Below are 27,245 nucleotides of genomic sequence, written 5' to 3' on the forward strand. Positions count from 1 at the left end.
TAAATGAAGCTGGTCACATGGTCAGAGGCAGTGATGTCACCCCTGTTACCCCTCCCCTCTCCTCCCCCTGCTCATGTCTGTGTGTAATGTATAGTAAAGTATGGCTAGTGTGTGTGCTGCATCTGCTGACATGCTGCATCCTCCTAATACACAGACATCAGCTACACATGAATCTGACATGTTCTGCTGTAACATGGCTGCCTGGAGCTGCTGTATCTCTCCTATACACACACATGCACACACAGGCTGCAGGGGGCGCCAGCACCAGGAAGCACATCATTATACAGCCTCACATCATTATACAGGCTGTCAGTCATGCACTGGGGGTGTGGCTGTGCCTCCCACTCATGAATAGAGTAGACAGCTTGAATATGCTAATGCTTCATTGGACATTTCACAGGTCATTTGCATACAGCTTTAGGACCTCATTGCTTAGGTTTACAGGCATGTAGAGGGACAATGAAGGGATAGAGGCAATGCTCTCTAATGGCAGTTTATGAAAATATATTTAGTTTAGGGGGGTTATTTTGCATGACGGGTTCTCTTTAAGTTGAATTTGTATGCAAGTCAGAACTGTATATTTAATAACTATAACCCCAGCCAAAATTTTTTTGGTCTCTGTGACAATTGGATTTTAAAAATGTTGGATTGTCATAAGAATCAGGATAAACAATAAAGCTTCATTAGAGACACATTTGATAACTGTTATTAATGCTTATTGTAGCCTTGGGCTAAAGTACAATAAATAACCAACACCCAGAGGTCTGTTTGTAACTAGGGGTCGTTTGCAAGTCGGGTGTTCTTAACTAGGATACTGCCTGCAATATCATATCGCAAGGGTGCTTAAATCTTTACGACCTTGAAATGGCTCAGTTTCATCAGCACTAGCCTCCATCACTCCCAAGCAATTATTACTGTTTCAGGAATATGCTAATTATGCTATTTACTGTCAAGTGGGTTGTCCCTAATGCCTACTTCAGACCAGGACCACCCATCTGACACTCGGAAACCCAAGTAGAATTTTGGGTGCACCGAAAGCATCAGCAATAATTGCTCTGGTATTTTAGGGGGTAGAAGAAAGATTCCAACTACACCAGAATTGGTGGAGCATCACCTAGTAAAGAGCGCAGCTCCTCTTTAAGGGAAGTCCACTGAGATTTTCTTCACAAGAGGCACCTTGCAGACTACAGGCAGAGGTCACTGTGCAAGAGGGGTAAGCTCTATCACCTACTGCAATTGGGTTGATTGCATGTTATCAGCCTCTAGCATTAAGATAGAATTGTCACTTTTAATTGTGATCCTAGTCTTGGTCATTAATGAGATGACTTTTGCTCAGTGCATGCAGAAATGGTAGTGAAGGAAATTTTTTAATTTAAACAATTTAAACAAAAAATTGTTCATATAGTTAAAATAATGATAATTTGTTAAAAATCTAAAACAAACATGATGCAAAAAAAGTCTATCTAATAATACATTTATAATCTGAAGTCAGGGACATTTTAGTACATCAACCCAAGAACACATTTTATTCCTAACAGCCTAAGGTCACCTTCCCATGTAGTGAATGACTACAACATTATAGAATTGCAGGAAAAGATGCAAGATACCCCCCTCCCCCCATAAGGTGTTCAAGCTGATGCAATGTCATATTAATGTCAGGGGACATAACAAAAAGCATGACTACTTTATCATGTTAAACAACCTGCATTAAAAAAGAAAAAAAAAAACAGACCTGCCAGCGTTACCCAGTTACCCTACTCCATGGTTAATTTTGAAACACATGATAGAATCAATTTTAAACTGTTATTTGCCTTCATAACATTTAGTGGTATGAAAATTGTTTTGTCCATGTTCTATATTCAGTCCAACATAGTGTAAGGTGAAACACAAGACCTATATACTGTAAGGCATGAATAATTTGGCAGAGAGGGCATATGCTTTCAATATACAGAGAGGAGAAAGCCACTCTAGCAGACTCAAACCCTAACCAAATTTCTGATATTGCGAGTTAAGCCACATTGACAGTGTACTACACGTTCAGGCTTTCGTTGCAGATTCTTCAAATTCAAGATATAATTCAAGAACAAAATTTTGTCAAACACCTGAGTTGCAAGGTGTTTTTGGAGGCCGAATACATTGTTCATACGATTTGGAAGGCAGTAGTGCTTGGCGTTTTGGGAGATCCAATGAAAGCATGTAAGCCTAAATACAAACTTACTAGGCACACACAATTTTGGTACCTCACATTACTTTGAAAGCACAGATTTAGAAATGATATCTGTAGTTGTTATTGATTTTGGTGTAAAGTAGACTAACCAAAAGCTAGGGTCGGATTCTTCTAATGAGTAGCTTCTCTTGTCTGCTCACTGCAGAGAACTACAGAGTACTCTCTGCATCCAGCCCCTCCACCCACCATTACAAGACCAGCTCAGACTCAGGCACTTTCTGCCAGCAAACAGCATGCAGAGTTTATCTACAAGATATAGATACATTTTTTATCTAGGGGAAGTAGGTATCATGTGTGTTGTAGCAGAGCTGAAGTGTGTCATTGTGTGTTATATCCATCTCAGGGATCTCTCATCTGTCTCATGTCATGTGTCAGATACTAGTGAGTGTTCAGTAGCTAAATAAAAGAGTAGATAAACTTTTACCCAGATAATCTAAGAACTTTGTCAGCATGCGGGGATCATAATGTGTCTGATTAGAGAGTCCCTATCCACACCTTGACATTTTGCACTGACCATCACTGAGTGCTAGGAGCCAAAACAGCAATAAAAGTGAGTAAAATTGTAAAGTAAAGGGTTGAAATGATCTTTTTTGTATAAACATCACTAGGGGATTAAAATTTGAGAACTTTCTTTCAAGGGCAAACCCCTTTGTGTGTAGGCTGAAAATTATTTAGAGTGATGTATATGCGTGTGTTCTGCAGTCTGTTTAGTCCACAGTGTAATGCTGATATAATGGTTAGGCCTCATGAGGCCATGTACTAGGAGAGTTTATTGATCTAAAAGGATTTACAGTAGGTGGCACTAAATGTGACTACTAATACACTGTATAAACTGACTACTGAAAGGGCTTCATAAATACAAATTTGAATACTTTATTATCCAGTGTAGGCAAAAAGCCAACATAAAATAAATTGGTGAATATCCCCATACCACAGCCCCAACCACAACAGTGGCCAATGATCATATAATCGTGCAAGCACGGAGGCCACTGTAATAGGGAGGGTCCGGGCCACATATGGCTGCCTGGTAACTAAGGTCATGCCTGTTAGGCTCCAGCTTGACAGGTACTCTGAATGATGGGACAGTGGCATACAATGCTTAAAAAATCCATCACCAAAATCCACCATGATAAACCATGTTAGATCCAGGCACTGTTGACTGTGGTAATCTTCTTATATTTGTTATCCATGGCCTCCTTCCTTCTAAAATCAACAAAGCATATTATAAGAGCCCCCCCCCCCCCGTGCTGCAGATTCACAGGTTATTACATTCTGAAAGAGCACTTCCCCCCTCCCACTGTGTGCAGGGGGGGATGCTTAGACTGAGTCAGAGCACAGAGGTCTTCTAAAACACACCCATAGCCCTTCAGGCTAATTAACTTAATTAGTTAACAGTTGATTTTAGTAGGAAAGAGGCCAATAATGACAAATGTAAGAAGATTAGCACAATCACAGTGCCTGGATCTGTGAGTAAGTGCCCCTGGTTTGACTTTGATTGTAGATTTCCTTTAAATGTAAAACCCACAGAAATGGAGGGAAAAACTCTAATTTCTAAATGGATTTCTCTGCTAAGTCTTCTGCTTTTGGTCATGTAGCTTTTCTCATCAGACAGCAGTCCCACATGACATAATGGTACGTATGTAAATATACACACAAATATATGTGCATGTTTACATGGCACAGCACCGCACATTCATATTCATCCTGTACAACAGTGACGTAGACTGTGTAATGCAACCATACAAGAAAGAGGGTTCCATTTTTTGTGGGATCTGACAATCTGACTGACCAGCATGAATGGATAAGACATTAGTAGTTCTCTTCCCTCCAGGGCAGATGAAAGCCAAGCACTTTATAAAGCAGCTGCCGAACCTGCAGTCTAATGTAGAGGAAAGTAAAAGAGGAAAAAAAAATAGGTGATTTATGCAAAATGTGGGACAGAGAAAGATGCATCCTCAGCAACCTCCATCTTTGCAAATACAGGATTAACTGGAAATAAAATGCTTGAGATTGAGTGGCAAGCATCTTTTAGAAATACACAGGAAGAGAAGGAGCTGTGTATGGAAATCAATTCATGAAATCTATTTCACATACATTACTTTCCTTTCTTTTTTACAATCGGAGGTCAGAGTTAAAATCAGTGCCTTGTTAACATATAAAAGAGAAAAAAAAATGAAAAGTGCAATGGAACAAATGCATTTGTTAACCTTCTCTTGACTCACTGGTTCCTGAACTATATGCTTTACAGGTTACACAAATACGTTTTAAGCAGAATAAGGATTATTATATAACTGCTCATAAATGGGTTAAGTGACAGACTGATCTTCCTGCCTAAAAATCATCCCCTGCAATGGCTTACTTGTATAGCATGTGCTGTGCGACAGCAGACCATTGCATGCATTCATTACAGCATGGGTTAATCTTGGTCTTCATCCAAGCCGGATACCCAAGGACGTCACAGCTCCCACTCCCAGCAGCTCAAATGAAGGCTGAATCCAGCACGCCAAACGTGCATTGACCGGAAAAGCAATCAATCTGCTCAAGCGACACTACAGTGACTAAAACATTGGAGTTGGGGGTAACTAGCACGATAGACCCCAATGTCCCTGAACAGCTGAGCACTACAATATACAGCTTTCATATTAGCATTGGGAAGAAGCTTTCCACACAGCTGCTGATTGCTATAATGAGTTAACCATCTCCTTACTAGAGCGCTGCTATTACTTTCAGAGGCAAAATAACGAAAAACAAACAGAGCAGAAGGGTAGCGATGGTACACACTGCTCTGCTAGACGAGAATTATCAGCCAGATTTGTACGCTTTCCTACCATGACTTCATAGAAATAGTTTCCAGTAAGGGAAAACACAGGGTTTTAACTACACAGTGAGCTTCTTCACTGAGCAGAGTGCAAACAGAAAGTACCTAATGAATATGAAACTTTCTTTCCTCCACCCACATGTGTATCCTGTAGTCTGTGTGCTATTCCTTGGGAGCCAAACCTCGGCCTCCATACAGTAAATAAACAGTAGCAGAAATGTGGCAGTGTCACCACCAAGGCTCGGTGCTAGTTAAAAGCATTGGGGCTTTCAGATTAACGCAACTGTGTACTTAGCAACTCAACACTCTGGCTCTTTTCACTATACTCCCCCGACTCCCAAGTGCCAGAAGGTAGTAAACAAGACTGAACTGCTGTAATGATCTCTCTTGGATGCAATGCTCGGATCAGACTACTCAAATAACCCTACAACGGACATGAGTGCATGGGAAGAGGATACAGAGAAAATCTCAAAAGAAAGGCAGAGCAGGAGCCCTTAGTCCACTATCACTTTTATGTGGTTGTCCTATTGACAATGCAAAATACCTGGCAAATGTATAAATCTGTCTTTTTTGCCCAAACCAACCAGCATTCATGTTGATATGATGAATAAATACTAGATTTTATAAATCTGCCACACAGTATGTAAATCGAATGGTTGCAGATTACAAAAAAACATACATTTTTGTAATTCTTCTGCATATAGAATAGCTTGTACCCACCAGTCTAGAGATGAGAGTGGCGGAACAAGAGTACAGCTCAAAAGCAAATAACCTTCACTACTTTCCATGGGCATGTGCCAAATCTGATATTACAACAATGTTAACCCATATACTGCTGACCTGACAGCCCATCCTGTGATTCAAGGGCATAGATTTCCTAAAGGACAGTTAAACCAAATATAATATGGCAATAGATATGTACAGTGTGTAGCGTGTTTAATGCTAGTCACTATTGTTCCCCGTCTCTACAGTGCACTGGACAGTTTAGTTGTATGTATAATGCTGCAGACTCAGAAGGTCATAGCAAAATAGGGGAGATGGATTTCACTTTAGTAAACCCAGCATTTATAGTTCAGTAACCAATTTGCATCGTCTTGGGACGCCTCTTCCTGCTAGCTCAGCTTAGGTGGCGCCAAAGAAAATGACAGTAATTGTAGAACCTGCTGCATTCAAAAAGTACATGAGTATGTATGGCTATAGGAACGTGCCACACACATAGCCCATACACTCTGGAGGCCCTCTCCAGAGCTTCACTCCTCCTTCTGCCATTTGATGATATCTTAAATAACAAACCACAGTGTTATAAATGCAGAGACATCTGCTGTTATGTGGCTATGCTTTGCTGAAAGACTATTTAGTTGCAAACAGACTGATAACTATTATATGAACATTGCTAAAATACCATTAGGGTTTATGTATAGTTGCTTAATATGGATAAAATATGGAGGTTTTTTTACAAGTGGTTTTATTTTTGTTTACAGTATCATATTCAGTTTTGTTCTGTATTGTGTTCCAAGTTGGAACACAATTAGGTCCGATTTTTGTTAAAGTACTGATTATTTTGGAATGTACCATAAACAGGGATGATAAGAAAAAAGCACAAACACACGTGAGCTATGCAAACACAGAACATGTCAACAATTCAACCCATCAACTTTTATGACCTAAAAAATGTCCCCAAAGGGATCACAAAAAAGTGACAACGCTATTTTAATGGGGTTTTCAAATCATTACGTTTTATCCTTTTGGGGGTTGGCCACTTCAATAAATCTCTTCTATTAGACATGTCTCTGCATGTATACAGTACAGACCAAAAGTTTGTACACAGCTTCTCATTCAAAGAGTTTTCTGTATTTTCATGACTATAAAATTGTAGATTCACACTGAAGGCATCAAAACACATGTGGAATTGTGAATAATATTCTCTTGATGAGCTTCAAGAGGTAGTCACCTGAAAAGGTTTTTACACCGTAGGTGTGCCCTTTCAGGTGTAATTAGTGAGATTTCTTGCCTTATAAATGGGGTTGGGACAATCAGCTGTGTTGTGCAGAAGCCAAGTAAATACACAGCTGATAGTCCTACTGAACAGACTGTTAGAATTTGTATTATGGCTAGAAAAAAGCAGCTAAGTGAAGAAAAAAAAAGTGTCCACCAATAAGAAATGAAGATCAGTCAGTCCAAAAAATTGGGAAAACTTTGAAAATGTCCCCAAATGCAGTTGCAAAAACCATCAAGCGCTACAAAGAAACTGGATCACATGAGGACCGCCCAAGGAAAGGAAGACTAAGAGTCTCCTCTGCTGGAAAGGAAAAGTTCATCCGAGTCACTAGCCTCAGAAATCACAGGTTAACAGCAGCTCAGATTAAAGGAAACCTACCACTGCTCGCATGATAAAATCATGTGAGCAGACCACCTGGTAGGCTATTTAATACTACTGTAATGCAGGCACATACTTTAGTAAGGCACGGCGATCATTAAAAAATAAATGATGGTCCAACTAAACGTAAACTGGATGGAATAGCATGCCGCTGCAAGATGCTGTGGTAACCATGCTGGCCCAGTATACATTCAATTTCAAATAAATCCCCAACAGTGTCACCAGCAAAGCACCCCCACACCATTGCACCTCCTCCAGGAGCAGACGAGCACTGGTAGGTTATTTAATACTAATGCCGGCACATACTTTTGTTAGGTACGGCGATCATTTTACTTACATATGTAAATAGCCCTCCGGTTCTACCCTACGTCATCTTCGGAAGGGAGATGGCTTCCGATCTTTAATTATTCCCGCCTCTTTCATTGTAGCCGTCCTCCTTCGGGTGCCGAGAGCCGTGACGTCACCAAGCTCTCGGCACCTATCGCGCATGCGCAGATACTAACTCTCACACAGCTGGCCGGCGATAGGTGCCGAGAGCTCGGTGACGTCACAGCTCTCGGCACCCGAAGGAGGACGGCTACAATGAAGTAGGCGGGAATAATTAAAGAACGGAAGCCATCTCCCTTCCGAAGATGGCGTAGGGGTAGCACCGGAGGTCTATTTACATATGTAAGTAAAAGTTTTTTTAGCTAAACTAACGATCGCCGTGCCTAACAAAAGTATGTGCCGGCATTAGTATTAAATAGCCTACCAGGTGGTCTGCTAGTCTGCTCCTGGAGGAGGTGCAATGGTGTGGGGGTGCTTTGCTGGTGACACTGTTGGGGATTTATTTGAAATTGAATGTATACTGGGCCAGCATGGTTACAACAGCATTTATTTTTTAACAGGACAATGACCCAAAACACACCTCCAGGCTGTGTAAAGGCTATTTAACCAAGGTGAGAAAGATGAGGTGGTACGCCAGATGACCTGGCCTCCACAGTCACCAGACCTGAATCCAATCGAGATGGTTTGGAGTGAGCTGGACGGCAGATTGAATGCAAAAGGGCCAACTCCTTCAAAGACTGTTGGAAGACCATTTCAAGTGACTACCTCTTGAAGCTCATCAAGAGAATGCCAAGAGTGTGCAAAGCAGTAATCAGAGCAAAAGGTGGCTACTTGAAGAACCTAGAATATAAGACATATTTTCAGTTGTTTCACACTTTTTTGTTAAGTATATAATTCCACATGTGTTAATTCATAGTTTTGCTGCCTTCAGTGTGAATTTACAATTTTTATACTCATGAAAATACAGAAAACTCTTTAAATGAGAAGGGGTGTCCAAACTTTTGGTCTGTACTGTATATGTCAATGTGTCTTTGTCTCCTTTGAAGGCTGTAGTCTTTCCTTGTCCTCAGAATGCTGCCCTCTGGATACACAAACAGCTTCTATTTCTACCTAAAGTTCATGTCCAAGTCCATGTCCATGTGAGGTTACCTGCTCACTCTTTCCTCACAGTCCAGCTACACTCACGGGGGCTGAAACCTGGGAGCAGAATGAGTCATTGCACTGTATTAACATGTAAATGCAATTAGGCAGATCTCCTCTGCCACGTGTGACCTCACCCTCAGGTTTCTCATTTTAACAGGTGAAAGACATTAACTGAAGATGGGAATGTGAAACCTGTTCAATAAATGCAATTCACCAGGTAAGTTAAAGGGGTATTCCCATGAAGACAAGATTCGGGAATATACTCAGGCTAATAAAATAACACATTCTCTAATTCAATGTTGTTAACAAATATACAGTATTTCACAGATATAATTCCAATTTGTCTCTATCAGTCCTGGTGTTTACAATTTTGGTTGTCCCGGAATACTATGGTTGGATTCTTCTTATGAATAGCTTCTTGTCTGCACCATGCAGTGCTCTCTACCTCCTGCCTCTCGCCACAGACAGAGGCACTTCCTGCTGGTAAGCAGCAGTGTGCCGAGACTCTACAAGCTATAGACATATAAGGTCTTTATAGTAGAGCTGACTGTGTATTTTAGTGATAAGGTGAGGGAGCAGAGGTGAGAGTATCATTGTGTTTTATATCCATCTCATTGATCTCATCATTTATGATCTCTGATCTGTCTCGTCTTTTTGTGTCAGATACTAGTAAAATGTTCAGAAGCTTGAAGTGTAGATAAACCCAGTACCATGATAATCTAAATACATTGTCAGCACAAAGCATCTCATAGCAAAGAGGTATCATGAAGTGTCTGCTTAGAGAGTCCCTGCCCGCAATCTGGATTCTTACATCTAGGGAGTGGTAGGACCAAAAACAGCAATAAAACTGGGTAAAATTGTAAAGTAAGGGGTTAAAAATGAGCTTTATTGTGTTAACATCACTAGTATGATTAAAATGTGAGACCTTTCTTTCATGGGAAAACCCCTTTAATGTCTTTCACCTAAATGGACAATAATGCAGTGGAGATGCAATTTTAACTGCAATGTGTGAATGTAGTCTGTAGTGAATGTATCTGCACATGAATATGGGCTTTCTGGGGCCTAAAACATGGGATCCATGGTCCATTGTTTGTGGCTTGTGTGTCATTGGGGTTCCACTAGTAGAAAAGACTTCCCAAGCACTAAACACATCAAGAATAGGACCTGACCTAATCATCTCACAGCCATGTGCGTGAGCCTATAGAAATGCAAATGTCCATGTGCTATCCATTGAATCAATGGGTAGCACACAGACAAAAAAATGTTCACGTGCAGGAAGCCTTACATGACTGACAGTACTGTAATATATAGAGCCTTGCATGCATGGCTGCCTCTCTATTCATAGCCATCCTGTCAACATTTCTGAGATAAGTGCAAGTTCCAGAATTGGGATCTGCATCTATAAAGTCATATGTGGCATTGATTGTGGATTGTAAATATGAATTAAAAAATGAACAATACATTATTATCAGTGTTTATGGGCCCAGACAGCATGGCACAAAAAGCAACTGGATAAATATTTCTATAAATATTACCATAACCAACTGGGTGTTTGGCAGCTCTAGTATGAAATATTGAAACCCCTTCCTATAAGCACTTGCAGCATACTGGCGATTGTAAGATCAGCAAGCCTGGTGTATCTAATACAGCAAAGAGGGATTAAATAAGTAGGCCAGCAAAGGAAAAATGGTGAGCTGCCCACATTGCCTTCAGCCAATAGTACAGATAGTTTCACAGAAGCAAACACAAGAGTGTATTTAAATGAGTGAGGCCCGGTGACACACAGAACAGTGACGTGTTACTTCATGCTTTGACGACTTACAGAAAGAGCAGCTCTGTGATGAGCGGTAAGAGACTCATAAAGCCTTCTAAATATAGCATGTCATCTGCCATGAACCCATGTGCTAGCATCCAATATGATAAGGCAACATTCAGCTTGTTTATATACAGTAGAAGACATATGGCAGTATTACTAGCACATGTATGTCGGCCATGTAGAAAGTCATGTGCAAAAGTCATCAGAAATCCCTGGGAAAGTAACTGGAAAGTTCTGATACAATGCAATCTTTATGCCTTGCCACATTGTTTTAGTTTTACTAGCAATAACAATGTTTCTTTCAAATTCTGGAAACGAACAGAAATTTAGAACAGAAGCGACTATGTATAGAGCTTTAAACATCTCAGACAAAAGCCCTGTAGACACAGATGAACAAGACTTCTGTACAAATGAGTAAATACCCAATTTCACAGCAATGTTTTTATTTATTTCTTAGGAGTTTTACAATCAAGGGCATGACCTTGCTGACCAGGCAAGTGTAGAGCCCAAAAGAGAAGAGAATTAGGATTCTTTAGAGTACTTTTTATTCCAAAAAGTTTTTAAAATGATGTAAAATGAGACACGCCAGACCAACATGTGTTAACCTGATAAAAAATTTAGACAGAGCAGTATTTTATTAAAATAAGTCTGTCTCAGTAGACAGTGACATAGTGGGTATCCCCACAAGATATGGGATAACAAGCTGCTCGGAGAAGGTCCAACAGCTGAGACCCCCAACAATTCTGAGACCCATTCTCACTAATTAATGGAGGGGAAGGTCGATTATGCATCCTGTCTCTCCAGTCTACTGCAAGGGAGTGTCAGAAATTGCCAGGCACATCGCTCAGCTATCTCTGGCTTTCCCATATACAGTGAGTGGAATAGCCAGTGCTAGCTGAGCACTGTGCTCAGCAGTTTCCAACACTCGCATACCATACTGTATGCATGCTTGACCTGCTGCTCCATCCATTATTGAGAGGAAGACCACCCTTCCTGGGTCTGTTCTCGTGATCAATGGGGTTCCCAGCTGTCAGACCGTCACTGTTCACATTGTTTTCCCCACTCCTGTGGAAACATGTAAACTTGATAAAACCCCTAAAACAATCACATTACCAATGATAATGTATATGGGAATGCAAATATTTTCTACATAAGATTACGATTTTGGCATAAAAACTATATTTGTTAAAATAACTGAGCAATAAGCATTCAACATGATTGATATGGGTCCAGCTGCCTGATTATACCTTAATATTTTCATAAATCTACAACAAAACATGTGGTATTATATGCTGGCCATGAATAACTACCACTGTATACTCAGGTATACTCCTTTTATATAAAAGGAGTAGCAAACAGTTTCCTTCTTATGGATTTTCTGTTTTTATTTTATCTCATAAGTCAATCAACACAGATCCAGCTAGTAGGGCCCTTATTCCTATTGTATCAACGGACAAAGCTCAGTAAAGTCTTTTTTTTGTTTGTACAGGCGGTCCCCTACTTAAGGACACCCGACTTACAGACAACCCATAGTTACAGACGGACCCCTCTGCCCACTGTGACCTCTGGTGAAGCTCTCTGGATGCTTTACTATAGTCCCAGACTGCAATGATCAGCTGTAAGGTGTCTGTAATGAAGCTTTATTGATAATTCTTGGTCCAATTACACCAAAAATTTTGAAACTCCAATTGTCACTGGGGCAAAAGAAAAAAAATTGTCTAGAACTTCCATTATAAAATATACAGTTTCGACTTACATACAAATTCAACTTAAGAACAAACCTCCAGACCCTATCTTGTATGTAACCCGGGGACTGCCTGTATATGTTCCCCATGACCTGTAAAGCACTGCAGAATATGATGGCACTATATGAATAAAAGAACTATTTTTTTATTCCTTCATTGAATCACTAAAAATGCATACAACTAACTTGTCCTAGAAGTCCTCAAAAACTCCAAATGTGACACAGGGTCTTTTGAGTAGGATTGCTGCTTAGTTTAAAGTACAAATATTCTAAAAACAGGTGCCTTATATATAACTATGCAAGAACAGTGATTTTTTTTTGTTCAAGTGTCTTTCCCATCCCCATTATTAATTTAGCAAAAGGGGTACACGCAATTTTATTTGTGGCAAATGCACTTTTGCAGCTTTTATGCACCACCTTCAAAGTTTGCCATGGGTGAGTTTTCTGCAATGTTTCCTGTGTTATCACCAATTACAGATGTGGAAGTTGAGACTTTAAAAAAAAGTAGCAAATTTGTTGCAAATCCTTATCTGCTCTTGTAGTAAAAAGTTGCAAATTTATTAAAGACCTTAAAGGGAACCTACCACCACAAATATACCTATAAAGGTAGATTGGGTGGTAGGTGGATCAATGGGACGTGAGGATAGCCCTTTTAAGGGCTAATCCTCACGTCCCCACACTTTTTTGTTAACTTTTATTAGACTTTTATGCAAATGTACTTATGCGGCTACTGGGGCGTGGAGTAGCCGCATCTGAGGTTACACAAGGCGGCTACTCCACGTCCCGGGAGCCTCTTTTCCCCTCCTACTCACCATCTTCGGCGCGCAGCTGCGCAGAACAGCAGGCCCGGCGATCCTGCCGTCTGCGCATGCGCAGAAGAGCAGGCTCGCGCCTGTTTCGGAGCAGTGACCGCGCCCCAGTAGCCGCATAAGTAAATTTGCATAAAAGTCTAATAAAAGTTAACAAAAAAGTGTGGGGACGTCCCATTGATCCACCTACCACCCAATCTACCTTTATAGGTAGATTTGTGGTGGTAGGTTCCCTTTAACTTAGGAAAAACTCCTAGAACACATCTGAGCAGCATAAAAAAAAACTCCAGTGCAATGAGCAGGATGAATTTGTAATCAAACCCATTTAGGATGACCTATGGACATATAATACTGTCACAGATCTATGGGGGGTGATCAGTGCAGTGCATTTCTATATACTTAACCATGAAAGTATGTGCACCTTCCTAACCAGTGAATGTTTACTGCTCAGCTGGGATAAACCAACTGCAGAATACAGAATTCTTAATTCAGCAGGATTTACCAGCTAATTAAAAACAGGTCAAAACAGGTTTTATTTATGAGATGCATTAAGGAATATTGTGACAGTACTCATTTTAGATATTCGTTACAGCCGTTAATTTTCCTTTATAACACATCATGTATTTTTCAGGCAGAGGCCATTTTAAAACACCAAAAGCATACATACTACTACATAATGCCATAAAGTTGTGTAGTTTATGTAATGATGACAATGAAAAAGCTTCAACAATAAGTAAAACCTCTAAAAAGATTTTATGGCTAGCTTCCATCTATCATTAAAACCAGACACAAAAAATAAATCCTGGAAATAATAATAAAACCTTGAATATGCCCTTCATCATGGATTATACACCTGTTATATTCTCCTCTTAATCTGGATTACCCATGTATGCCCCCATTGTTCTAGCTTTCCCCTCAAAACTTTTAATGGCCCTTTTTCTCTCCTCATTTTTCTCAATTGCCCCATCTTTAATTCTTTATATCCTTCATCTTTCTAAGTTTTCTTTTATCTATGAAAACAAAACCGCCCTGGGAGCAGAGCCAACAGTAGTATCCCCATATCTTCAAAAACTATTGACATCCTGCACCAGCTGTCTGTTCATCATATTATTCGTTAGGTGCACAGGAAAAAGCTGTTTTGGTGACATTTGTCTAGTAGGTTTATTTAAAATTAAAATCACGCAACGAGCAGATATTGCATATATGAAAATGGGAATATATAAATCCCCACTACAACAATGGAGGAATTTATCATAAGAAGACTTTTGAAGTCTGTTTCACTGGAGACTGCATACAGCTCTAGATGCAATAGCGTTTGATAAACTTGGTCTTTTGGGTCCTCATTTCTTATCTACCCCTTTAATAGAATAAAATGGCTAACATGATGCATTTAGTAAATCTGTCTAAACAGGTTAACCAAGTCCTCATGTACATGACTGTGCATGTGGAGGGTCACTGGTGGGGTAAGCTGTTCCACTGATAAGGGCCTGTCTGATATTGGCTTGGTGAGACGCCATGACAGTGCACAATAGAGGTCTATGTGTGCTGTGTGCTAGCCACCAGTTTGTGTGGCATGAGACCGGACCACTTTACCATTTTTGTTCCATATCTAAGCAAATATTGTTGCAATGTCCCATTTTGAAACTATTTTAAACCAGTGTTTTTCTGCATAGGCATTTAGGGGGAGATTTATCGTAATGTTTCTGAGATAAACTGGTCTAGCTGCCCATGGAAACCAATCAGAGCTCAGCTTTAATTTTATAAACAGCTGTGGGAAATGAAAGCTGAGCTCTGATTGGTTGCCACAGGAAACTAGAACAGGTCTGCTCTAAGAGACTTATGATAAATCTCCCCCTTTAAGTCTGTTTGTCCAAACCACTTCTTATGAGGGGACAACCTTACTCTAAAACCTCTCTCTTCTGTTTTTCTACTCCTTTTTGGCAAGCTATAAAATGTGCATTACAGAGAAGGCCAAGATCAAGATAGAGCATGACCGACGGTGAAATGTATCTGCGATCTGCTGTCCAGAGGAACAATATATTTATTGAAGGTTTACTCAGACCACAGTTGGCATCACTTGTGAATGAAGTTGTGTTTCATCTATTAGTGTGTAAGAAGTAGCTCTACTCTATAATGCAAGATTTACAATCACTATTATTACAGCACCACTAAATTCAGAAATTCTATATTCAGCTCCAATTTCAAACAGAACTTGGCTTAACATGGAGTAAAATGCCTTTATGGTAAACAATACATACAGCTGCAGCTAATACAATGGAAAAACTTTTGCAATCCACCACAGGTGCAATAAAAAAAATCATTGCCAACACTTACAAAGCATGTCATGTAGAGGACATGTAGACAACATTCACATCAGAAAAAGTAAGCAATAAAAGAAGTATAAAATACAGTAAAAGTAGGATGAGCTGGAATTCTTTAACACCCTCCCATTTAATAGTCCAAAAAACCTGGTCAATCCAATAAATCCTTTGGCAAGCCTTGCTGGATTCTCATGACTTTTGTTCACATATTCTAATAAATGTGTGCTCTCTTGGCTAATCTGATGTATTACCTACTTACCTAAAGCAAACTTCTTTATAAAAGTTATTTGATCTAATAGCATATAACTATTTTATGCCATAATATTATTACAGTTCTGACCTATGGAATCCACTACAAGTGCTGGTGGTTCTAACAGCCAAATATCTATTCAATAAACCTTTTTTTAGCTACGGAACAAGTTAGGTGAATAGTAGCTAAAATGCAACTCCTGGTTCCAGCCACTACAGAGACAACATACATGTACGTCTGGCTCTGCTCGATGGTTTCAATATCAGAAACTTTGAATCAGTGGGTCTGATACTGGGCACCACCATCAATCTGATATTAATTACCTATGGATACATCTGCTATTTCACAAGTCTGAAAAACTCATTTCAAATGATATGCCAAGCACAATATTAATTTATATTCAGTAGCGTATATATGCTGAATGCTGAGTAGTAAAGTAATCTGGAATTGGAAATATCTAAAGTCCTTACAATGTTACCCACTCTCCTCCCAATATTACAATCGCGGATTTTCACCAATTATAACACTATCTGGTTGTGTCAACTGTAAATCACAGCACTGACAGGAGGGCTCATAATCATATACAGATTTCCGAATTAACATTTATCTAACTTGCATCAAACAACACAATCTACAAAAAAATATAGATAATCTTCTTTGGCATTCCAAAGAAGTGCCAAGTGCATCACCATGAAAACCATTGTACTGTACAACAAATTTTCTAGTGACTAGTAAATCCGGAGCATTTTAAAACGTTCTTTTTAGGCCACATTCACAGAGTGTCTAGCAAGGTGCAAAAACCTGCTCTTTTTGGTCAAAAATCAACACTAAATTTGTCTAAATTGATTTGCGCCAAAAGGAAGATTGAACTTACATCAGAATTCTGGAACAACAATAAGAAAAGAAGCCCAAAATTTTCCAGTGCAACAATAATCCAACACCACAATCTGTTTCTAAAACACAAGCTCCTTGCCCAGTATAAAAATAACCCATGATCTTTCTTCTCTCTATTTCACACTAATTAATATTAGCTAGAGCTTAGGAAGAGGTAAGAGGGCCTCAAGGAAAGCGGTTTAACCACTTCATTGCATCTAGAGTTTTACTGGAAAAACGTAAGAACTTAAGACTACTTTTTTTTTATCATTAATTCCTTTCAAATGAACAGTTTTGTTTTCTCCTCATTCATGACAACATCTTTATAAAGCTTTCCAGTGTTGTGCTGCTGAGATAAGCTTACACTACAAGTCAGTGAACAAAACTGTTCAACTTCAAAAAATGTACTTGAAGCTATGTATTCCGAAGTGGTGGCCCTGGTTTGGTGTCACACTCCGCACTGATCTATACATGAGAAGAACATTGAATTCTATCTACTAGAAATCAATTGATCCACCACTTCTTTCTACTATATTTCAAGCTCTAGAATACCAATTCTTGCAATGACGAGAAAAAATGTTCAGTTTGATGTCTTATGCTTTGAGGATTGTTCAGATAAAACTTTTGTTTAATAATAATAATAAGATTGGTCTTTGTATGCATGCGGATCACAACATACTAAGTTCCCATAGTCTCTCTCTATATAGATAGCTAGATAGAGAGGGGACTCCCAACTCACTTCAATAGAAAGTTTTTGGTGAGAAGGATTACACCGTTGGATCTAAATGCATCCAATACTTTTGTTCTTAGGTACCGGAGCCAACCCCAGGGGTGCCTAGCACCCATTCAAAATACATGTATATCTAAAGGTTTGTAAGACAAGTGTATGTTTTATGTATTGTGTATGGGAACCCTTGCTATTCCTATTAGGGAAGAAGAGACAAGCTCTAGTATAATGTATGTTTGTTCACTTTCTGACCACTACAAGAAATATGTCAGATGAATCATTTTTATTTCCATACTCAGCTAATGTTAATACTACATTATAAGGTGCTGAAAATACACACTAAAAATAGCAAGTGCTCACACTCTGTTAAAGTTCAGTCCCAAATAATGACCTTGGACAACTGAGATGGGAGAATTAAGATTGTATGTTTATGTACATTTATCCATATTGCTATTAGCACAGACAGAAGACTTTCTTGAGAAAAGATAGGAAGTTATAGCAAGTATGTCCCAAATAAAACTGGTCATACAACTCAAATAAAAGTCATTCAACCTTGTAATTTGGGGATTTACTGTAGGTGGGACTGGCAAACGATCTAGTATTTAAGGGTACTTTCTGAGGATCCCCATACAGGAAGTGTTATCAGATTAAACAAGGATCCACATGTATAAGTGCCTGACAGCGGCCTCTTATTCTTTTACCATTAAGCCAAACATGCATGCTTACCATGAAGTCAGGTGAGAGCTTGTACAGATGAATTTGTAGTTAGATAAGCTGATAAACTTTTATACAAATCCAACACCAAAATGACCCTGCTCAGCTGGACTTAGCACAAGTGTGAAGAAATATTACCATATCAACATATTCTATTTTTTATTTTGTAGCCAATATTATATATCAAAATCCAACTAAGCCAATTCCTAGGTCTGCATATGCATACAACTAGGGGCTGTTGTCATTCCAGGCAGCGATCATTTTAATATGGGTAAGCTGTACTTCATCTACTTTCTATGACTACTGTTCTGTATCTGTAATTGGTTTATGCTTCCCATCACTACCACACCGATAGATATGGCCATTGGTGTTCTTACTAAATACCCAACTTCTCCACTATGATTTGTTGTCTGGCATGCAACATTATCTTGTGTCCCCTCTGGGGCAAGATCATTTTTTTTACCAGTGTTTGTTATCGGATTAAAATAAAGTATTTATATTTTTGACATCATTAGTCGTTTTTTGTTTTAATTGTGCTACATTGTTGGACTTTTACTTCCTTTCTCTTCGAAAGGAAGAACAATAGGTTCTATATGCATACAACTGAAAAAGAATTAATAGTGACTGGAACTCGTTCTGTTTAAATAACAACACTAAGATCATGGGTAAAGATCTAAGGAGTCAAGACAGAGAAACACTTCTAAAATAGGTAAAATTTTAAAAAATGATACCATTGAATTAAATTGTCTTGCACCTATAAAAACGTTAATCTAGGGTGTTAAAAGTGACATAAAATCGTTATTAGGCAACTAAAATTTAATTGACTATTCCACATTCATGTTATATATAATCCTGAAGAATAACAATTCCACGGTAATTGTGTTGTGGAACGTCAAGATTTATCCTACACATACATAGGAGCGTAATATTATAGGAGATAATATTATTTGTATTGCTGTGGCTTCTAACCCACGACTCAAGGGAATATTTCCTCATCTGTCACTTGCACAGTGAAGCTAGCAATCTAATTTCCCAGCACAAGACTGCGCACAAGCGGATATTTTACAAGGCGCTAATTAATCACTTTATGTTCACGTACAATAGAAATGAATGGCACTGCAAAAATGTATTTCCGCAGTCCCCAGAGAGAACAAGCATCATTAGGCCCATCTGTAACAAAGCCCAGGGTCCAAGGGGGTAGTAGGAGCCAACTCAGTCAACAGCACTAACTCGCATCCAAATATAAAGTCCAGTTCAATTACTATTAAAACTTAAATAAAAACCAATAGCTAGAAATAATTTCCAAATACACGTTTCTGACATTAACAACTAATAATCGGAAGCCTAACGTGGAAGCCAAAAATGTCCGGTTCTCACTGGAGGGCCCAACGTGTCTATGAATTGTATGGATAGGCCATTCATTTCATAGGAAACTGGTAATGTGGGGCTTCAGATGATTGTTACACCTGCTACCTAGAGCTAAAGGGCTCTTGCACACAACTAGGAATTGAGGATGTGTGCTAGACATTTTCTTTCTACAGCTACACGTCCCTACGCAAGTCTTTGGGTTCAGGCATAAGGCAGTGGTTTCACAGCCCCAAGCATGAGCTGACTCACCGAGCTGCATAAGATAGAGCAGGTCTTATTCCTACCCAAACCGGAGAAGTTTTTTGCTTCCCGTATAACTGTATGTCCTATGTACAGGAGGGATAAAAAGAATAACTTTGTTACCAGCTCATAACTAGGCCAGAACTGAGAGACAAGAAAATAGCCAACACTGAACTTTAAAGGGATTAATCCCTTAAAAAAAAAAGAAAAACACTAAAGGTAAGCCATCAATTTTAAAGGTCTGGGGGTGCTGGTATCGTTTACGTGTGCCCGCTGTACTACTTATAGCACAGGTTTTACTGAAGATCTGTCCAACTGAAGTCTATGGGGCACTGCCACAATACCTAGAGCTGGTGCTGATGATAGCAGGAGCCTCTCTCTCTCTCTCTCTGGTACATAATCTGCAGGCATTCCTACTGTCAGCCCCCTAGAGGTCTAGAATTATAACATTTAAAAAAAAAATTGAATGAGGATAGACCATCACTTGTTTAAAGGTGTTAATTCCTTAAGCAACATTTAAAAAAAATTGTAACAATCATTTTATTCTTCTACAGGGAGTGGTTACATTACAGTTACAGTATAGCCAAGCCCGGCTATGCCATAAGTGTTTGAGCAGTCTGCTCGTTCCAAGGGCTGAGACATTCTTCATTGGAGAGAACATTAGTATTTACAAAGTGCATGCTGTTGATCTTAATCTTTAGCATACACTATTAGGCCACATTTAGTATGGTGGAATTGACAAGGATCTGCAGTATGTATGACGCATCACAAATCTACAACAAAGTATCAATGTTCCAAAATGCATATTAAGAAATTAAAATACAGTTCAAAGAGTAAATATGTAACAAAATCCTATACCAAAGAGTGACTAATGTTACTACACAATAATATGTTATAGTCAGTAAAACATTTACTACTAAGGACATAAATAATATTTTTCTTCAACAAGAACATAAGTGGTTTCATACTAGGCTTAAAGATTTAGGGCGCTCAACTTCTTGGTGAAGCATACAAGCCGGGTTAACCCATGAAAAATATCTCGATACAGTATGCCCCGACTTTAGAACCGTCACACTAGTCCACCCGACTAGCCAATGGCGAGTTAAAAGTCATAAACCTTTCTAGAGGCTAGTCTAAATGTTTTAAAGAAAGAATCAAAGAAATTTTTTTACGTTTTTATCCAGGCAGATGTAATTCACACATCTCGGAACAGCATGAAAAGTTTTCCTACCTCATACATATGTTGTTAAAGTTGAGGGGGGGTAGTGAGAGAAGGAAAACAAAAGTTCCCTTCCAGGGACCAATAGGTTATTATAATAAAGTTTTTTACATGTTCTCTCCGCTGTTGTAAAGAATATATTTATCAGAGTATATAATTTCTATAACTAATGAAACTTTGCCAGTAACTTTCAGTACAGCTTTCTCCTTAAAGGCCATCTACACTACAAGTCAGTTGAAGGGCTGTATGAAAATGAGCCTGAGGGGCTCCAGGCTCCATAGGTGTTATTGGATCTGGACCTCTTCAGGCTCGTCTGCATACAGTCTTTCATCATGGTGGTAGATGTCCTTTAACGGGATAACCTGTAGTTACCAGAATTCTTACCATAGAATTCCTTTCCAGATAACGCATGAATGGAGATACAACCACTGGTGCACCTACCAATTACAAAAACAAGGCCTGCGTGTTCTCTCTATGTACGGAGAGGCAGGTTGTGCATTGTATTTATTTTATTTAATTTTATTGGACAAAGAGAACCTTTACACAGTAGCATGAGAAAACTTTTATTTCTGGTTGGTGATGTGCACCTTAGACACTACTTGGGTTAGAATGTTATACATTTCACACAACTTTACGCATCAATGCAAAATTGCATGAAGGTGCTGAATAATTTAAAGTGCCATTTTTATCATGTATACCATGTCAACATTCAGTACATTTATGTGTAACTGGCATTTTTTTATTTTCATAATTAAAGTTTTCAGAATGTGAACTTAAGAAAAAGTGAAAGTGTTTGCATTGTAACATAGTTTGAATCGGCATGAATTCTACTGAAGGCGTGATAAATATCAGATTTTCAGGATGATGAAGTAAATAACACGTAGATGTTTTAGTATAAAGCCTTGAAAAACATCAGCTAAAAATCTAGTTCCGATCCAAAATCTGCTGCTATCACTTTCCAGAAGTAGAAGTATTACATTGTTGCCTCTGCTCAGTGGTTCAGAGTCATTCCCAATGATTATGAATCGAAAAGAGGGATTATTGAATGATTATTGTTAAGCTACAGGACACAGTTTACAACTCTGTCATCAGTTATTGTGAGTCTAAACCAAGTGAAGAGGCAACAGTGAAAACAAGGAAGATAATGGAAGATCTGTACCTGTTGTGTGTGTCCCACTACTCTAAATTGTAGTTTTGGCTCAAATTGACTGATGCAGAAAAAAAAAAAAAAACTGATGAAAGGTATGGAGCTATGAACTGGCCTTCAATCTTTGCTGCTCACCTATTGTGAACAGCTCAAAAAGGCTGGAACTTCAAAAAAATCCAATGTGGTATGGTAATTTATAAAATGTGAAAAAAAAATTATAGTAATTTCAGCTTTTCCAAAAGGACCAAGTCAGGTTATCAGACAATATTTTCAACATTTAACGTGCCATTGAAACTCAAATTCTGACCCAATCAGATGTAGAAATTTCATCTAAAACATTTCCAGGTCTATGATGACATCTGTGACCAGACGAGCCAGCAAAGCCGATTAATGTGCCACCAATTAAAACTGCTGTCACTTTATAAAAGTCCATAGAATCTGCATGCAATTACAAAGACAACTACTACACAAAACAAACGCTATCCCATTTATGCCCATTTTTTATTTATCCATTCATGCAATCAATAAATTCATCATTAAACCACTGCTAGGATGACAAGATCTCCCAGGTAACACAGCAACAAAAAAATAATAACAACAATAAAAATAAAAACAAAACACATCACTGAATATTTTTCAACAAATGTTTAATGTTAAAAACAGAAAATTACAACCAAAAGCATCTACTTGCTGCTACTTAGAAATGACGCAGAATCATAAAACTGCCAACCATTGTAATTTGCCTGTTTATAATAGAGCAATCAAAATGTGGCCTAGTAAGTACAGAGTTAAACTTAGTCACCACAGTTCTCCTGTAGTTTCCCAGCCATATGCTGATACCCTTAAGACGCCATGCGCTCCAGCTTTATAAGCTTTCATCTCCAATTCCCTGTTTGAAACATGAACCGCCTGGTAACAATGACTCTCTGTGTGCCGAAAATCCTATTATTGATCCTCCTACTTACCTTGGGCTGGGCTCTTCTTGGAAATGCAACTTTAGGGTCAATCTGAAAGGACAGGACATAACGAAAGGAAATAGGAAAAAAAAGAAAAAAAAAAAATAGTGAGTAGTTTGCATTCATCTTTCCTACTTCGAGATTAATGGCTCATAGTTAAGGGAGGTATTATATGCATTTATCACTTAACTGTTGATAGGCTATATCAGCATACCCTGTAATGCTTTGCAGCACCGACAAAGTCAAAGAGGGTTACTAGACTAGAAACCCCCCCCCCCCCCCATCTCCGCTCTGTTTGTACCTTACAGAAATGACATTGATTTCCTTTATTACAATGTATTGAAAAATGACAAGTCTCAAGCACACAAGAGACCCACTGATCTCTGTATAACAAAGTGCTTCTTTCTTGCACAGTGTGCTGAACAGATGTTTCAGCCCCACAGCTAAAACTTAAAGTTATTTGCATGTTCTTCATAATGCACCACTCTGCAGAGAGATGTGCAAACAATTCTGGATAAAAACCTTCACCCAACAGATTAATCAGTGGTAAACTCAACCCCTTCAGAGCCACAACTCTGAGCTGCCCGCAATGCAACATGCTGCCGTCCCTACCTAATCACTGATAACGCGGACAAATACAGATGCCAATACCTGCTTCAAAACATAAATCCCTTCTGCTAAAAAGCGACATGCAGTCCATTACAGTTAAGAAATAAATAAGTGGATTTTCCCTAGAGGACTTGAAATAAGCAAATGTTGTGGCTGGCAAGAAGCTATGTGTAAGCCTTCAAAATGTTTGAGATAAACACACAAATCTAAGCAGTTCCACCGAGAAAACTGCTGCAATAGATTCCCCCACCACTATCCTATTTACTTGGAAAGGCAGTAATGTAATGCCACCAACAATTTTAATCGGAAATCGCCAGGTGCTCTGTAATGTAGAGGCAGCACTCCACTTTCATCACTGAACGTTTGCTCAAACATGGGCAATGACAATAAGGACTATCTGCTCCCCTTATATACTGTGAAATGGTTATATTGTAGTGATGTAGAGGACAGCTATAGCCTCCTTATTATGAGCCATTAATGCTGATCCATAAAAATGTACCATAGTTCAGACCTCTCCAAAAAGAATTATATTTTCTTCATAAATGGGTGAATGCAACAGGTGAGATCTTTTCATACAGATACATAATAAAGAAATTAAAAAACGACAATTTATCTAGAGCCCCAATCTTTACTAGGGCTCTTTAAAAACATAGAACGATAAATGCGGAATTTAAAGGATGTAGAGTTTATTTTCGCTATAGTATAACCCTTTGAGGACCTGTATGGATGTCACTCACCATATGCCCACCTACTACTATTACATAAAGTCTAGCACACACACACAAAAATAAAAGTTAGTCATGGACAAATTCTACTTACTTTATCTACAAATCTGCTAGGAAAAAATGACTATGACACTATTTTTGTGTTGTGTGGGCCATTACCTAAAATCAAAGCTTTTAACGCAAGTGTAAACAAGAGCGGTGACTCCATGCCAAAACCCAACCGAGCAGCCTCCTGCACTGAATGTTGAAACACGAGTCAAAGACTAGATAACGCTACATTAACAATTATCAAGAATGTGGTGACAGACACAAACATACCATTACGTTCTAAGGAGCGTTTTGCCTTCCTCTTCACCTATGTTCATGTGTCCCCACCCCCCCAAAAAAAGTCAACTTTGGCCTACTAATAATACTACAGTAATTCAAAATGATTTTTAAAAATTACTAATTACTTTCTAAAATTACTTTATACTGTTAAGGGTATGCTAAGTAGTACACTGCTCTATACTACTATATAAAATATGTATGTTACATTTATATTCAACAAGGACAATGCAACAAAAAGAAGCAGGCATGAAGTTCACTGACCTCAGTTGGAATAGTTACATTGGTTCAAAAAACAATACAAAAAACAACCTAAAGCCAGATTTTACTACAGTTTATGCACATACAAAAAAAACCCACACAAACACATGAATACGTTCAAGCATCTAGACGGATGAATAATTCCGTAGCATCATGATTAGTAGAATATTCTTTTCCTGGTATCTCCTTCTGCCTATATCTGTTTCTAGCAGTAGCGGAGCCTGGCTGGATGAGTACACAGTTAAAATTGTGACATTTAACAGTTGTTAAAAAATCCTTTATCTAATCAGTGTAATTAGCTCACCTTTCCCTCCTCATTAAGCACGGGAGCAGCAATACGGGGGATCTTTTGTCAGCGTCCTCTCTCCAAGCTTTGTTAAGGCATAATTAAACTGGGTAATAGGGTGCAAAAAAGGCTGCTTTTTACCTTGTGCTCAATAAACACACAAACTAACAGTCACTTACGACTAGCCCTAAAGCATAGCATGATATGACAAAAGTCATATGTGACATGATCAGCATAATAATCCCTAAACTCAACTGGCCTACCAACATAATGTAAATCAGGGTGACCTATAGTCACCTTCTAGTTGCAGTGGGGTAGGATGAAGCAGTATTTTATAGCCACTTATCATAATATTTACAGCTAAAGCTCCCAGGATCAAAGAGATAATAACTGATACAGAAGCAGCTACATGGAATGAGCAAAGTGTGATGCTAAAACTTCAGCCACAACAGATGTTAGGTCTACAGTCAAGTGCCTGATAGACGCACCATTCCAGCAAGGCATTCAACATCAAAAAAAAAAGAAGAGAAGAGAAAAAATAAAAGGCACAACATACCGTCTTGGAATCTAATTCATGGTGGGGTTGAGCTAATACTTTATCTACACTTGCAGGATCTGCAAACGTAACAAAGCCGAAGCCTCTGAAATCAGACAAAGAACAAGAGAAATGACAATGAGCGCTAAACACTGAGCACAGATACAACATGGAAAATATATTTTAAAAAACTAAACAAAAAAGGCAAACATTAAAATAAAACACACATATACACTGATTTACATGTTAACAAGTCATATCAGAAGAGGAAGCTGTACCCCCTCCTTGTGTTTACAAAGCTGGCAGAGGGACAAATGATGCCAGATGTATGTGCAAGGACAGGCTGGGGATACACTTTGTTTTAGTTTTCCTGCATAATATTTTTACACATCACGTAACTAGAAAAATCGAAACATCCCAGAATAACATGACAGACTTTACACAAGTCTCAGCAGCTAGTTTTAAGAGGCCAGCTTACTATTTCTGGGGTCAGAGATACACTACTACATGGGCAGTGGGCAGAATGGAGCCTGTACCATAGGCACCACCCAGGAGAATTGAGGGACTGGATACAGGACTGTATTTACACACTTCGTGAATGGTCCAGAGCAGTTTTCTGGCAAATATCAGTGACTGTAGTGATGTTCAGGCGGAGAGAAGGTGGTGAGACAGGGGGGTGTGTGCCTTACAACTGGAAGCTTTACATCCAGATGGTATCTGAGCCCAGGCTACTCCAGAGTACACAGAGCCCGTACTGGCCACAACAACCTCTACATTCTTCATACATGACACATAAACATTACCTGGATCGCTTTGTGGTGGGGTCCCTCATCACCATACATTCTCGGATTTCTCCAAATTTGCTAAAATAGTCTCTGAGGCTGTCTGTACACAAACATAAGACATGACAGCTATGAGCCAGGAGAGGGAAAGAGCCCAGCACCAGCCACCCCCTGTGTACAAAGAGACCCAAACAGCCATAGGGGTCGAATAGAGGACTCAGAAGGGGGAAATAAATAAATAAAGAAGGAAGGAAGGAGAGAGGAGAAGTGGGAGGCAGAGAGAGGGAGAAGCTGGCAGTATGGAACAAAGAGCCAGAGAGGGGCATGACAGCAGCCTTACCTGGGGAGGTCTGCCAGCTCAGGCCGCCGATAAACATTTTACTACAGGGGGAAAAAGAAAACACAACACAAGTCAGCACAGATGTCACATCGGCCATTTTGACGTGTAACTTACAAAAGCTTAAAGGGGTAGTGGAGAGAAAGAGAGAGGGGGCAAAGATAGGGACACAGATAGACGGTAAAGAGAGAAGACAGTGGGCACCGGCAGGCAGAGAAGGAGAGGGGTGCTCCCTGCACGCTATGAAATCAAGGTGTCACTGAAGAAGGAGCCATCAGGAGGGGATATAGCCTTGTCCCCCGTGCCCCCC

At 39.2% G+C, this 27,245-nt stretch overlaps 1 protein-coding gene across 11 annotated transcripts in view; it reads right to left on the reverse strand.

Annotated features, from left to right (window-relative positions):
- MSI2 (musashi RNA binding protein 2) overlaps window positions 1-27,245 on the reverse strand; it is a 466,329-nt gene that overhangs the window by 434,098 nt on the left and 4,986 nt on the right. For all 11 annotated transcript variants that reach the window (XM_072136101.1, XM_072136094.1, XM_072136093.1 and 8 more), the window contains 4 exons: window positions 26,939-26,979; window positions 26,620-26,701; window positions 25,838-25,922; window positions 23,086-23,127 (listed from right to left, as the gene is read on the reverse strand). In XM_072136101.1, coding sequence (XP_071992202.1) covers window positions 23,086-23,127; window positions 25,838-25,922; window positions 26,620-26,701; window positions 26,939-26,979 — 250 coding nt within the window. The remainder of the gene's footprint in view (window positions 1-23,085; window positions 23,128-25,837; window positions 25,923-26,619; window positions 26,702-26,938; window positions 26,980-27,245) is intronic.

This window comes from Engystomops pustulosus, chromosome 2 (assembly GCF_040894005.1).
Source record: "Engystomops pustulosus chromosome 2, aEngPut4.maternal, whole genome shotgun sequence".
Lineage (NCBI taxonomy): Eukaryota > Metazoa > Chordata > Amphibia > Anura > Leptodactylidae > Engystomops > Engystomops pustulosus.